This window comes from Hypanus sabinus, chromosome 11 (assembly GCF_030144855.1).
Source record: "Hypanus sabinus isolate sHypSab1 chromosome 11, sHypSab1.hap1, whole genome shotgun sequence".
NCBI lineage: Eukaryota > Metazoa > Chordata > Chondrichthyes > Myliobatiformes > Dasyatidae > Hypanus > Hypanus sabinus.
The window spans coordinates 56448056-56463452 of NC_082716.1; the positions used below are offsets into that span (position 1 = coordinate 56448056).

The 15397-nt window shown below is 39.4% G+C and overlaps 2 protein-coding genes across 2 annotated transcripts in view; one reads left to right on the forward strand and one right to left on the reverse strand.

Annotated features, from left to right (window-relative positions):
- The first annotated feature begins 357 nt into the window (after positions 1–357).
- Positions 358–1497, forward strand: insl5a (insulin-like 5a). Its single transcript, XM_059983608.1, has 2 exons — positions 358–620; positions 1080–1497. The coding sequence occupies exons 1-2, from the start codon at positions 446–448 to the stop codon at positions 1304–1306; spliced, it is 402 nt and encodes a 133-aa protein (XP_059839591.1). The 5' UTR covers positions 358–445; the 3' UTR covers positions 1307–1497.
- Positions 1498–10347: 8850 nt separating this feature from the next.
- Positions 10348–15397, reverse strand: part of dynlt5 (dynein light chain Tctex-type family member 5) — a 34260-nt gene continuing 29210 nt past the window's right edge. Inside the window, exon 5 of the mRNA XM_059983610.1 lies at positions 10348–11435. Within this exon, the coding sequence (XP_059839593.1) occupies positions 11232–11435 (204 nt within the window). The 3' untranslated portion in view covers positions 10348–11231. The remainder of the gene's footprint in view (positions 11436–15397) is intronic.

Sequence of the window (15397 nt, forward strand, 5' to 3'; positions counted from 1 at the left end):
CACGTTTCGCTGCCATCTTCCGAGATAACTGTGCAAGTCGAAAGGAGGTATTGCAAACTATTTTCTTTTTCCATATTACCTTACATTTTTCCACATACTTTACGATAACAGATTACTATGGACGTTAAAATGTGTGCTTATATTCGCCCCACCTAGTCCTGTAAAGTTTTTAATGCCTTTATATTCCTTCAGGTCTCCAATTCGTTCTCAACCTTGTTTCTTTCAGTAATGCCCTCTGTCACTGTCCGGGCGCTGCACTTAGAGCGAGTGAGGTGAGTGCCTTCATCAATACCTTCACTAGAGGGGAGGGGAGGGGAGGGGAGGCGGGCTGAGAGGGACGAGTCTCAGCATCTCGCTATAAAAGAGCAACCACCTGAGTTCAGGAGAAGACTTTCCTCCCACTGGCCGCTTGTTACCTGACTGCTGCTGCTTAGAACGAACGAGCATGCGGTCCACGCTGCTGCTGCTGCCGTCCTTGCTGGCGCTGCTCGCCGCCTCCCGGGTCAGCGCGGAAAAGCCGCTGCTGTTTAGGCTGTGCGGCCGCGACCTGATGCGGGCAGTGATCTACACGTGCGGCGCGTCGCGCTGGCGGAGAGAGACCCGACTCAACGAGTTGCTGGGTGAGCTGGCGTTCGCGGAAAACTCTCCTAGTTCCAACTGTTCCAAAAAGTTTCCCCGAAAAGGCGCTTTAATAGTTTGCGCCAGAGAATGTCTGATTCATTCGCCACACTTGAACCCTAACTTTTGCCCTTGATATTGTAATGGGCCAACTTTGTTTTCTTTCCGAATATTAACAATAAGGTCTCTTCCATTTGTTTTTGAATATAACAGAAATTAAGAGTGGTAATTTAATCACCACTCTTCGATCTGCAAGATACTGCATCATCGTACTGTACTTCGTAAATATATGTATTAAATGTATTAAAATTGCACGTTATTACTAAAATATAATTTCTTAGTCTTTGGCGTCGGTTTGAATTGGGTGGTCAGATTAAACTGTAATTATGAATAAAAATTTCTGCAGAGATATTTTGGCGAGCGAATCTCAAATGTTTTATTTTGTCTTGGGTCACCAACAGAGGATCAGAAATCGCCGTTCGTGGGATTCCATCCTTCAAAACGGCTCCTCGCCCAAGGCTTGGGATCAACCAGCGGAGAGGATTCGAGCTACAGGCCGGACCTTTTGGAAGAAATGTTGGCGGTTTACCGGAACCCATCCCGGGACAAGCGCCTATTCAATCACACTCATGCCGATCTTTGTTGTCGGAGGGGCTGTACCAAAAAGCAAATGAGCTTTCTCTGCTGAAGCAACGGGGAGCGGCGTCCGACCGCTGCCACGGTCCCTCTGGTCGGGGGCCATTGGAGCGTTGTTTGTGTTTAAATGCAAATTACAGTACTGTATAATTGTTGTTCAACGCAAATTCGGTGTACGGCATCTGTTAATTGATTGGAAAAGAAACTTATTTTAGGGTGCAAGAATGCGCTCTCTGTTAAATGTTGACATAACTTAATAAAATTGAGCTGAAATTTGAAAGTTTCATTGCATAATTGAAACTAATCAAAAATCGCACATACTCACCAGAAAGTCACCCGTAGCAGCGCCGGGCTGCCTAAAGCATATTTGATATTAGGGCGTTGCATAGCGTAATCAGGGGTAGGCAACATTTGAAGATTTCACCATCGGATGAGTTATTTGGAAGCTACTAGTTAGGAATTTGTAATCAAGTGATCTTTGGCTCTCAACTAGGCGTCAAACTGGATGCAAAGGTTCATACCGTCTCGTGCAACTAAAACGTTATGAATCTCGGGCACCTTTAACAAGAATATTTAAGATAGAACGTCCCCCCCCCCAATGGAATGGGAACTTAATTGTTCAAGTTATAAAAATAATTCATAACAAGATGCAGAAAAGAGTTCATACGTGAAAAGGGAACGGTAAAAGCTCTGATTAACGCACTCTTCGTGCACCCTATAATGCAATGGTTAACAAAACATCATTTTATGGACTGCCCAAATAAATAGCTTCTGAATCGTTCGAGTATATTTGAGGATATGAATGAGAAATGAAAGCAGTATTAGGTCCTTCAAATTTTTGTCAACTGTCGATGAAGATAATACTTCATAGTCTCATTTCTACTCAATGCACTAACCTAATGTTTGGTTCTCTTAAAAAAATCTGAATTACTTCAAAACTCCCTCACCGACAGAGATACAAATCATCCATTTGGGCAAAGGATTGTGGTCTGGTTTATGGTCTCCAAAATTGATGCACCTTCAAACTATTGTAAGATGATTTGCCTGGTTCCAGACACCTGGAGTCAGGAAAACTACAGCCCCACAAGCCCCATAGGAAGTGCTTACTAAGATCACTCATATTTTGAGGTGATCATGGCATAGAAGGGATGGCATTCAGCTGGGGACAATGCAGAAAAGATTCACAAGGATTTTTCTGCAATTGGAGTGATTGAGTGGCTGGGCTGAGGCTGTTTTCCTTGGAGAGATCAACACTGAGGAGGGAGTGCAGAGAGCTTTATAAGTTAATCATGGGCAAAGATAAAGTGGATAATCAGAATCTCTGTCCCTAGGTTAGAGGAGTCTAAAACTAAAAGGCATGTTTTTAAAGTAAGATGGGAGAGGGACCTGAAGGCAGTTTCCCAGTTGGTGGATGTTGGGTATGAAATGACCTACCAGAGGAAATGGTAGACGTAGGTCCAATTACAATACATTTGGACAGGTAAGTGGATAGGGAGGGTAGAGGAATATAGGCCAAATGCAGATTAATTGGACTAGTTGGTCAACTTGAATGAATTGCTGTATGGCCTTTTGTTCTTCTGAACACTATATTTAATTCAAATGAGTCAATCCTAACCTCAACCATAATCATTGATTATGTAGTGACAACACTCCAACTAACAATGTTACAGGCATATTCTCACCATAACTCAATATAAGTAGAGCAAAATCTTCTTCTCGCACTCAAATCACATGTAATTTTGTCCAATGTATGATCTGCCTTTCTCAACAGTGATAAGTTTGAGTGATGCATGCGTAAGGTCTTTAAACCAAAATACGCATGCTTTATTTAACTTCTCTTTAGTTACCATGCAAACATTCATTGAAACCGTTTCCATTTAGACCACTGTGAGAACTAAATCACTTTAGAAAGTGACCAGATCTAGCAAAAGTGTCTATGGAGTCTCAATTAAAATCCACACAAACATTTGCCATTCAACATTATAATAGCATGATAAATATACATATATAATGATCAATTTAAACAGCATGTTCTTTCGAACTCCGAACTTCTACATGACTCAATAATGCAAAGCAAATTAAATATATCCAAGATTTATCCAAATATATCCAAGATCCAAGATATATACAAGATTTTGACCCATTGTGGTTTAAATATTTAAATATGAAACATTCATATCATTTTCCATTTACATTTTATTGTTAGTTTTTAATGCTTTCCCCGCAATTCCACCATTTCCTCACTCAAGCAGTCATCCTTTTCATTTCTATCCAATCTTATTCATTTATAAAACACTTATTTTCATATGCAGTAGTTTTCTCTCAATGCTTATTTTTTTCTTTTATGAACTGTTACTTGTACCAATATATACCTGGATTTTCATTTCTCCATCTTATCCCTTCTATATGACCTGTCATATGTAGGAAAGCAAATATCAGCTACATCATCATATAATAAGATTTTTCAACAAATTTTCTTCATCCCTGGTCACTATACAGTTAAACAACACCTTATTTAAATATTTTTTTCTAATTAAAGATAACTTAGTTGAGATTATCTTTCAAATGCCACTGGAACAAAAGATTCTGTAGTCCATTGGCACCATCTTGTATTCTTTATTTAAGTATCTGCTTGTATGTGAATCTATTTCAGTTACAGTCATCAGTTTTACATGTTCTGCTACTTTCAGGCTTCTCAAACTGATTCCTAAGCTAGTATTGGAGCAAACTAGTTCCTTCCTTCTTGGAATACAATATGCTGATTAAGTAAATGGTTCAAGATGTCTTCTAAGAAATTCTCCTACTTGGACCATAATTTTCAGTTTTTCCATCTACAATCTAATTACATATCTAGGATTTCCCATAAGCTCGGTTTATTACAATTTGATTTTTACACAGAGGTGAATGCCACAGTATCGTAGCGGTTAGCACAACGCTGTAACAGCTAAGATCACCAGAGTTTGGAATTCAATCCCAGTATCCTCTGTAAGGAATCTGTATGTCACCCCTGTGGAACATGTGAGTTTTTCCCAGGTGTTGGGTTTCCTCACACAGTCCAAACTGTACTGCATAGATTAATTGGTCATTGTAAATTGTCCCATGATTAGGTTAGGGTTAAATTGGGGTTATTGGGGGCTGCTGAGATGGCACAGCTCAAAAGGCCTACTCTCTGCAATATTGTCAGTAGATCTAAACAAAGTTTTGTTGTCAGTCTTGTGTAATATCTTTCAAATACAGTTCATTCCATACTACTTATATTTACATTTTTCTCCATTATATCAATCATTTCCCTTTAAAAAGTATTTTGACTTTAATTCCATTTACAAAACCTTAGTTTTTGACAGATACCATTTACTCTATTTATAATATAGCAAATGGACTGTTGTTAATCTCAACCATCATACAATAATCTCATTTTCTGAAGGCAGTTCCTTGCTATTAGTTGGAGATGAATCATGACCTGTTTCATGACTGACTTTTGCATCCCTTCTATTGTCCATTTATCACCACTGAACACAATACAGCTACAGATCAAACCGTGGTCTGCAAGGTTTCGTATCACATCTTGTGACATGCAAATCCTTTTAGTTTTTATGAAATAAACTATATCGATCCTTCCCCAGTCTCCTCATAACAGCCACCATATTCAGTGACAAGAAAGTAGACAACCTGCAGTCTAGCATAAAAATCTAGGACAAAAGGGCTACAGTATTGTGGGGAGATTTAGATCTAATTAACAAAACATTGTATTTTAATTCAATCCCTCAATAGTTTGGCAAGTCACAGACAATACAGAATAATTCTATCATTTTCACTTTAACTATTCCCTGCAATTTTTTTGTACTAGAAACTGGTTTCAAAACATAGCTGGAAATTAAAAAAAAAGTGAAAACAATATTCTGTTGTCTTAAATGTATATAAGTAGTTCATGTACATAAGTGTTTCACTTCAATGTATTAAGTATTTTATGATATTCAGTGTTGGATACACATATTTACATAAAACAGAAAAATATTTTCAATAAATTTATTTAAAAATACAGATTTCAATATTTAGACATGATTTAAGCTAACTATGGTATACATTTTCTGCATGTTGTGTTCATAGTTAACAAATTTTAGGGTTATTGCAATAAAGAAATGAAGATGTGGTTCAAATCTTTTTCTACCATTTAAAAGTCTTTCTTCATGTAACTGTAGGGAAGCATATTGTTATATTTTCTTAATAATATGTGGTACACAACACTGATCCCATCCTATATTAGTTGACCATAGCCAATACTAAAACCATTTCACTCAAGGAAAAAGAGCCAGGCTTCACAATTTCTATCCAGAGCCCTCTGGGGTGGGGTGGGGGAAGATGAGGAAATGAACTGGGAAAGCCAGATAAGCAAACTAATGAGTACAGCAAGTAATCTCACCACAATAGAACAACTTGACCCACCTGAGCATGATAATGGAGTGAGGTTCATGCCTGTGCAATTTGTGCTCCCTTACTGAAGAGATCACACAAGGTGGGGTGTGGTGAAGAAAATGAAGACAAAAGGGTTTTTGAATGATTTTCTGTCTTTGAACTGGCTTCAGTACATTCCTATTCGAATATTCTCTTTTCCTGCGTCGTAAAGCAACTGCACAGTTTGCCATGATGGTTTAGTAGAATAATACCTATTCTGTTGCCTCACAAATCGAGAAACCTTGGAAACAATGCAAGAAGCATAATAAACAAAGCGGTTGAGCTTAGAGCATGGATCAGTACTTGGAGCAATGATGTTGTGGCCATTACAGAGACTTGGATGGCTCAGGGGTAGGAATGGTTAATTAGAGTGAAAGGACAGGGAGGGAGGCAGAAGAGGTGGGGGCATGGCACTGCTGAGTGAGTGTCACTGCGTGGCATTCAGAGTTAGTGTCACGGCTGCAGAAAAGGAGGAGGTCATGGAGGGATTGTCCACTGAGTCTCTGTGGGTAAAAGTTAGAAACAGGAAGGGATCAATAACTCTACTGGGTGGTGTTTTTTTATAGACCACCCAATAGTAACAGGGACTTTGAGGAGCAGATGGGAAGACAGATTCTGGAAATAATAACAGGATTGTCGTGGTGAGAGATTTTAATTTCCCAAATATTGATTGGCATCTCCCTAGAGCAAGGGGTTTAAATGGGGTGGAGTTTGTTAGGTGTGTCCAGGAAGGTTTCCTTACACAACATGTAGATAAACCTACAAGAGGAGAGGCTGTACTTGATTGGGTATTGGAAAATGAACCGGGTCAGGTGTCAGGTCTCTCAGTGGGAGAGCATTTTGGAGATGGTGATCACAATTCTATCTCCTTTACTATATCTCCTTACTATATCTCCTTTACTTTACTGGAGAGGGAGAGGAACAGACAAGTTAGAAAAGCATTTAATTGGAGTGAGGGGAAATATGAAGCTATCAAGCAGGAACTTGGAAGCATAAACTGGGAACAGATGTTCTCAGGGAAATGTACGGCAGAAATGTGGCAAATTTTCAAGGGATATCTGCATGGTGTTCTGCATGGTGTTCTGCATAGGTATGTTCCAATGAGATAGGAAAAGGAAGGTTGGGCACAGGAACCTTGGAGTACAAAGGCTGTTGTAAATCTAGTTAAGAAGAAAAGAAAAGCCTATGAAAGGTTCAAAAAAACTAGGTAATGATAGAGATCTAGCATATTATAAGGCTAGCAGGAAGGAGTTTAAGAATGAAATTACGGAGCCAGAAGAAGACACGAGAAGGCAAACAGGATTAAGGAAAACCCCAAGGCATTCTACAAGTATGCAAAGAGCACGAGGTCAAGACGTGAGAGAATAGGATCAATCAAGTGTGACAGTGGAAAAGTGTGTATGAAACCAGAGGGGATGCAGAGATACTTAATGAATACTTTGCTTCAGTATTCACTATGGAAAAGGATCTTGGCGATTGTGGAGATAACTTACAGTGGATTGAAAAGCTTGAGCATATAGACATTAAGAAAGATGATGTACTGGAGCTTTTGGAAAACATCGTTAGATAAGTCTATGGGACTGAATGAGATGTATCCTAGCCTACTGTAGGAGGCGAGGGAGGAGATTTTTGAGCCTTTGGTGATGATCTTTGCATCATCAATGGGGATGGGAGAGGTTCTGGAGGATTGGAGGGTTGCAGATGTTGTTCCCTTATTCAAAAAAGGGAGTAGAGATAGCCCAGGAAATTATAAACCAGTGAGTCTTACTTCAATGTTTGGTAAGTTAATGGAAAAGATCCTGAGAGGCAGAATTTATGAACATTTGGAGAAGCATAATATGATTAGGAATAGTCAGCAAACCTTGTCAAAGGCAGGTCGTGCTTTACGAGTCTGACAGAATTTTTTTAGGATGTGACTAAACAGATTGATGAAGGTAGCGCAGTAGATGTAGTGTATATGGATTTCAGCAAGGCATTTGATAAGGTTCCCCATGCAAGGCTTATTGAGAAAGTAAGGAGGCATGGGATCCAAGGGAAGCTTGCTTTGTGGATCCAGAATTGGCTTGCTCACAGAAGGCGAAGGGTGGTTGTAAATGGGCCATATTCTGCATGGAGGTCGGTGACCAGTAGTGTGCCTCGACGATCTGTTCTGGGACCCCTTCTCTTTGTGATTTTTATAAATGATCTGGATGAGGAAGTGGAGGGATGGTTTAGTAAATTTGCTGATGACACAAAGGATGGGGGTGTTGTGGATAGTGTGGAAGTTACAGCAGGACAGCGATAGGATGCAAAACTGGGCTGAGAAGTGGCAGATGGAGTTCAACCCAGATAAGTGTGAGGTGCAAATCTGAGGAAATCTGCAAATGCTGGAAATTCAAGCAACACACACACAAAATGCTGGTGGAACGCAGCAGGCCAGGCAGCATCTAAGAAGTACAGGCAACATTTCGGCCAAGACACTTCATCAGGACTGTCCTGACAAAGGGTCTCAGCCCGAAACGTTGACTGTACTTCTTCTGATAGATGTCGCCTGGCCTGCTGCATTTCACCAGCATTTTGTGTGTGTTAAGTGTGAGGTGGTTAATTTTGGTAGGTTAAATATGATAGCAATATATAGTATTAACGGTAAGACTGTTATCAGTGTGGAGGATCAGAGGGATCTTTGGGTCTGAGTCCATAGGATACTCAAAGCTGCTGTGCAGATTGATTGTGTGGTTAAGAAGGCGTATGGTGTATTGGCCTTCACCAACTGTGGGATTGAGTTCAAGAGCTGAGAGATAATGTTACAGCTATATAGGACCCTAGTCAGACCCCCACTTGTAGTACTGTGCTCATTTCTGGTCGCCTCACTGAGGAAGAATGTGGAAACTATAGAAAGGGTGCAGAGGAGATTTACAAGGATGTTGCCTGTATTGGGGAACATGCCTTATGAGAATAGGTTGAGTGAACTCAGCCTTTTCTCCTTGGAGCAGCGGAGGATGAGAGGTGACCTGATAGAGGTGTATAAGATGATGACAGGCATTGATCGTGCAGATAGTCAGAGGCTTTTTCCCAGGGCTGAAATGGCTAACATGAGAGGGCATAGTCTTAAGGTTCTTGGAAGTAGGTACAGAAGCGATCAGGGTAAATTATTTAATATTTTTTTTTTTACGCAGAGAGTGGTGAGTGCCTTGAATGGGCTGCCGGCAACGGTGGTGGAGGCGGATATGATAGGGTCTCTTAGGAGACTTCTGGATAGGTATATGGAGCTTAGAATTGAGGGTTATGGGTAATCTTAGGATCTTTCTAAAGTAAGTAAATGTTCAGCACAGCTTTTTGGGCTGAAGGGCCTGTATTGTGCTGTATGTTTTGTATGTTTCTGTACACACACTTGAAATTGTACTGATGTAAATCTTGAACCCCAATCTACAGTGGACACAATCTCACTGGGTCTTCACTCTGCTTTGAAGTGCCTGGTTGACAGCAGGCTGCTGTTGATCAGTTAAATACCATTTCCCCTCATTATTACTGACCAAACATCTCAACCTGGGCTTCTGTATCGCCCTCTGCCACTGGGTCCTCGACATCATTGGGAGATCACAGTTAGTCCAGATCACTGATAATTGCTCTTCCATGCTGACAATCAAGACCGGTTCACCCCAAAGGTGCATGCATAGCCCACTAGTCTACTGTCTCTACACTCATGACTATGTGACTAAGCACAACTTAAATGACATCCATAAATGATACCACTGTTAATGATAAAGTCTCAGATTTTAATAAGTTGCTGTAAGGAGCGAAACAGGTCATCTGGTTAAGTAGTGTTAATCTTGCACTCAATGTGAGCAAGATCAAAGAATTGATTGTGGACTTCAGGATGGGGAAGTCAGGGGAAGACACATGAATCATCGTTGAGTGATTAGCGGTGGAAAGGGTGAGCAGTTTCAGGTTCCTGGGCATCAGTATCTCAGAGGATCTATCCTGAGCACAACAAATGATAAATCTTGAAGAAGGCATGCTAGTGGTCTACTTCATTAGGAGTTTGGGAAGATTTGGAATGTCAGCAAAGACTCTTACAAAATTCTATAACTATATGGTGGAGAGAATTCTGACTGGTTGTATCACTGCTTGGTTTGGAGACTCCAATGCACAGGATTGCAAGAGGTTGTGGAGGGTTATGAGTCAGCCAGTTCCATCATGAGCACAATCCCCTCCACCACCATGGATAACTTCCAAAGGGGGTGCCTCAAGAAGGCATCATCCATCATTAAGTACACTCACTATCTTGAACATAGCATCTTTTCATTACTACCATTGGAGAAGAGGTACAGGAGCCTGAAAGCACACTCAACAATTTAGTAACAGTTTCATCACCTCTGCCATCAGATTTCCACCATCTTGTTACTCTTTCTTGCTTTGCACTACTTACTCTTTGCACTATTCTGCTGCTGCAAAACGACTTAGCAGAGGGTATGGACAGCAAAAGTTGTTTAGCTTTCTGAATGGTCCATAAACACGAACTCACTTTTCCTTTTTTGATGCATTATTTATTTTGTAATTTATAGTCATTTTATACCTTTGGATTGTCCTGCTGCTATAAAACAGATATCACATCATACAAAAGTAATGATATACCTGATTCTGAAAGTTCACCCATGATCTTTATTTCTTACCAATTTCTTTGCCTGGGAGTATCTATCACTATGCTGGCAATTGGAACTATGCTGGAAATTCCCAAGATATTTACTTTTAAATTTTATTAACATCAAATGGGTTATTTCTAGATATCAAGTATAGGATCAAAGGCTGTTTTAAAGTAAATGCTTTTTTAGTCGCTTATATGAAAACTGGATTAATCCTTCCTTGAAATATAATTCTCCTACCCTCTACTTTTAAGAAAAGGCAAGGGAAGGGAACAAAACTAAATGTAAGAGTGAATAACATCTTATAGGTGGGCAAGAATCCTTTCTTTTCTTTTCTTTTTAAATCTTTTTATTAATATTAGTAACATGGACAGAATACAAATGATATATTGATAAAGAAATTACTAACATATAAATTCCATTACATATGAAAAAAAACATACATAATAGTTACAATATAAATGAGTTTACCAAGACATAAGCCATAAAATATATGTATGAACATAGTAAGTCTAAATATTTCATAATATATGATATAAGGAAAACAGAAAAAAGAAAGAAAAAAAACAAAAAATATATAATGCAAAACTAGCTAATCTAATCTAATAACTAATATAGAAGAAAAAAGAAGCAAAAAAGAGAAAAAAAAGGGGGCTGTTTATAATATCTCACAAAAATAAGTATTCATCAATGCCGTCACTTCCGGTCCTCTCAAAATACATAAGTTAAAAGCTGGGAAATCAAATGAACTTGGCACAGGGTCAAGAATCCAATTTATAAAGGAAAGGGAGGTAGGCATCAAATGGCCCTTGAAATATTGATCACTACTGATGCCAAGCAGCATGTTTACTATACAAGTTTTATATTTAGTATTATTTTTTTATTATATTGCCCAAAAGTATTTCACTCAAAGTACACTCCATAAACATTAGCAACAGCAAAAAGAGATCGGTTACAGAAAGAGAAGGAAGAAAAGGTGTCTGTATTGGTGTTCCAGAGAAATCGACTACCAATCCGCATGCTCTGTCCATTCAGCTGTCCAATGTGGATTAGAACAATAATCTTGTATCGTGGAATCATGAGATCCTTTACTTGAGCCTTTATAACCTAAAAATCATAAATATAAATGTAATTTGTTGAATATTCACTGAACCCATGGCTCTTCCACATTAGTCAGTCCTCTCAACAACAGGTCACCCAATCCCAGAGTGTACAATATAAAAGCCCTCACTCAGCAAAAAATACATTTACATGCATATTTCAAGGAATTAAAAGCCACAATACTCTGCTCTCCCTCCTGCCAAGAATCTTCAATACTGAGACATGATTTTTTCTGATTTTTCCTGGCAATGACATTAAACAGAATGCCCAGAAGTTTTAACTTTCAATGGGATTAGCTACATTTTGACTCGCAATAGTCACACAATCCAGCAGACATATATTCAGGTCCTGCCATCTCAGAGAAACTCAGGATTCAGTTTGGCAAGATTTCCTTGAAACACGGACAAAGAGATCCAAAATATGAAGATAAATGAGGAACTGAACACATGCACCACTGATCTATCTCTTTGAGAAAGGTCGCAGTATCTCATTCCCTATATACCATGTCAATGATGACCATCAAGTAACTATAGAAACACTACTGTCATCACTTGTTCTGTAGTCTTTGTATTTTGCAAGAGTATCTGCTTTCATCAGCCAGTCTGGAAGTGTGTTTCAGAATTTAACCAATCTGTGGGAGGAAAAAATATTCCTTGGATTGCCTCTAATCCCTTACTACTTTTGTTGAACCTTTGCCCTCCGGTTTCAAATGCATATTCAATTGGGAAAATGTTTCCTACTATTAATCCTATGTACACTCCTCAATTTTGTATAGATCTATTGGTTCCCCATTCAGCCACCTTCAATTCAATGAAAACAAACCCAGCTTATTCTCAAAACTGAAATGCTTCATAGACATCCTGATGAATCTTAAACACAAGAGATTACGTAGATACTGGAAATCCAGAGCAACACACTCAAACTACTGGAGTAACCTACCGAATCTCATAGTTATCTGACCTATACCTCTCCCCAGCTTGTCACTTGAAAAAATGCTATTTCCTTTTTCCATTTCCTCCATCTCCACCGCATCTGTTCTGAGGATGAGGTTTTCAATTCCAGAATATCTTAGGTGTCCTCCTTCTACAAAGGACAGGATTTCCCTTTGTGGAAATATATCTCCAATCCTAAAGTCTTTATGAATTTCTAACTTTTGTAAAAGGTAATGTGACAAAATGGAACCCATGAAATCCCAGGGTGCTTTGCTGGTTTGGATGGAGGCTTACATGTCTGTGTGTGTTTTATGATAGGCAGCTGTGTACGTGTTTTATAACAGGAGATGTGTTTTATGGCTGAGAGGATGTTTTGACAACAGGCAGAAACAGGACACAGCTTCTAAAGACAAATTGAAAAACAAATGTCAGACCAAGATAACAGAGCAATGTAATGGAATGGCGCAACCTAATTACTGTTCTCTGCAAAATCTATAAAAGTGGCTTGTTATGAGCTATAAAATTTAAGCTATTTCCAGATGATAACTTGTCTGCAGATAGACCTTCCCTTGCAAATAAGAGAATAAACGTACTATGATATGATCCACTCTGAATTTGCTGTAGTTTCTGTACATTAGATGACCAAGTTAAGGTACACAACAGCTTCCTCTACTAATGACACTGCCCTTATCTGCATTGCTACCATTTCCCAGACATCCTCCCTCACTTCATCTTTCCACCAAAATAACAGAGATAGCATTCCCCTTGTCTTTACCTACCACCCCATGAGCTTCCACATCTAGTCCATTATTCTTCATAACTTCTGGCACCTTCAAAGGAATCTACCATGAAGTACATCTTTCCCTGCTACCCATTCCTTACTTCCCGCAAGGATCGCTCTCTGTGACCTCCTTGTTTACTCATCCCTCCCCACCGATCTTCTATCTGGAAGTAAACTCTGCAAACAAGACAATTGCTACACCCGCTCAATCACCAACGTTCAGGATCCCAAAGATGCCTTCAGGATGAAGCAACAGTTTATTGCAAGTCTTTTGGAGTTACCTCCTGTAGCCTTGTGCTCCCTCTGATACACTGGTGAGACCTGACATAGAATAGGGTCCACCTTGTTGAGCACCTTTGCTCTGTCTGCAACAACAGGCAAGATTTCCTTCCCTTCCCCCAACTTTCTCATTCCGGCTTCTGCACCTTTCCTTTCTAGCCCTGATGAAGGATTTCAACCTGAAACATCGACAGTACATTTCCTACATAGGGGTTAACTGTCCTGCTGTGCTCCTCCAGCATTTTTAGTGTGTAATGTTGATGAATCTCCTTTGCAACTTCACAAATGCAATCATATACTTTTATACAGTATGGTAGCCAGAAATGTACACAACTATAGCCTAATTAATGTTCTATAAATTTGTCCCAAAACCTCACTACTCTTACATTTTACACCTGCTGAATGAAGGCTAGCATCTTGTATGTCTTCTTAAGCACCTTATCTAGCTGTGCAGCTATATTCGGGGTACCTTGTACCCACATACCAATGGTTCTCTGATCACCAATGCAAAGCAGTGGCAAATGAAATAAAGTGTAGGGAAATGTACAGTCATGCACACTGGTAGATGGAATAAAGGCATAGACCACTTTATAAACAGGGGGCGACTTCAGAAATCGAAGGTGCAAAGGGTCTTGGGAATGCTAGTGTAGGATTCTCTAAAGGTTAACTTGCAGGCTAAGTCAGTGGAAAGGAAGGCAAATGCAATGTTAGCATTCCTTTCGAGAAGACCAGACTATAAAAGCAAGAATGTAGTGTCTGCTGAGTTCCTCCAGCATTTTGTGTGTGTTGCCTGATGTAATGCTGATACTTTTTAAGGCATTGGTCATATTGCATTTGGAATATTGTGAGTTTTCGGTCCCATATCTAAGAAAGGATATGCTGGCATTAGAGAGAGTCCAGAGGAGGTTTACAAAAATTATCATGGGAATGAAAGAATTAACATATGAGGAGCATTAGATGGCTCTGGACCAGTATTCACTAGAGATAGTAAAATGAGAGTAAAATGAGTTTCTCTTGAAACCTACTGAATACTGAAAGGCCTAGATTGAGTGGAACTGAAAAGATTTCCATTAGTGGGAAAGTCTAGGACCAGAGGACACAGCCTCAGTAAAAGGATGTCCCTTTAGAATAGAGATGAGGAGAAATTTCTTTAGCCATGGATGGTGAATCTGTGAAATTCATTGCTATAGATGGCTATGGAGGTCAAGGCATTGGATATATTTAAAGCAGAATTTGATAAGTTCTTGATTAGTAAGTGCAGCAAACATTACGGTGAGAAGCCTGAGGTAAAATAAATCAGCCATGATCGAATGGCAGAGTTGTCTCGACGGGTCAAATGACCTACTTCTCCTCCTATATCTTATGGTTTGGCTTTGGACTACAGCCCATCAGGTACCTTGTCAAAGGCCTTAAAGTCTATGTACGTTACATTGAATGCACTGCCTACATCAGCATATTTTGTTACTTGTTTATACAGAATATATTTCTATCTTTATTACACTGAACTCAAAACATTAATATGCTTCCTCCTTCAATTTGCTCTCTTTCAGAAACTCAGAATTATGGTACCTATTGCTTTATTACTTATACCACAGTTTAATAAGGTTCTTTTCCCATACCTTTCCCTTCCCTTATCTTGTAGTACTCTGAAGAGATTGTTCTTTCTGCAATACTTGACTAATGTCTACTGCCCTTTGCATGGCCCATATACATGTGGCTGCAGGTGATACAATGCTGATCCATTTACTACCTTGTTATTAAACAGGAACTCAAACATCCCTTCTAGGTGAGACAGCAATCTATATGCACTTCTCGTTTAGCGTACCACATTATGTATAATCTCTTCTAGACTGGGGAAAATCACAAGCAAATTTGGCTGCATTTTGCCCTAGGCTTCCATTTCTTGTCTGTCTCTAATTCTATTTCAACCTCTATCATTGCCCACCTATGCTGTTCCAATGAAGCTCATAATAAGC

Bases quoted from the DNA above. Each gene is read 5' to 3' on its own strand.
- insl5a (XM_059983608.1), top strand. From the start codon at position 446: ATGCGGTCCACGCTGCTGCTGCTGCCGTCCTTGCTGGCGCTGCTCGCC. The intron at 621-1,079 runs GTGAGCTGGCGT...GGTCACCAACAG, and splicing joins CCGACTCAACGAGTTGCTGG to AGGATCAGAAATCGCCGTTC.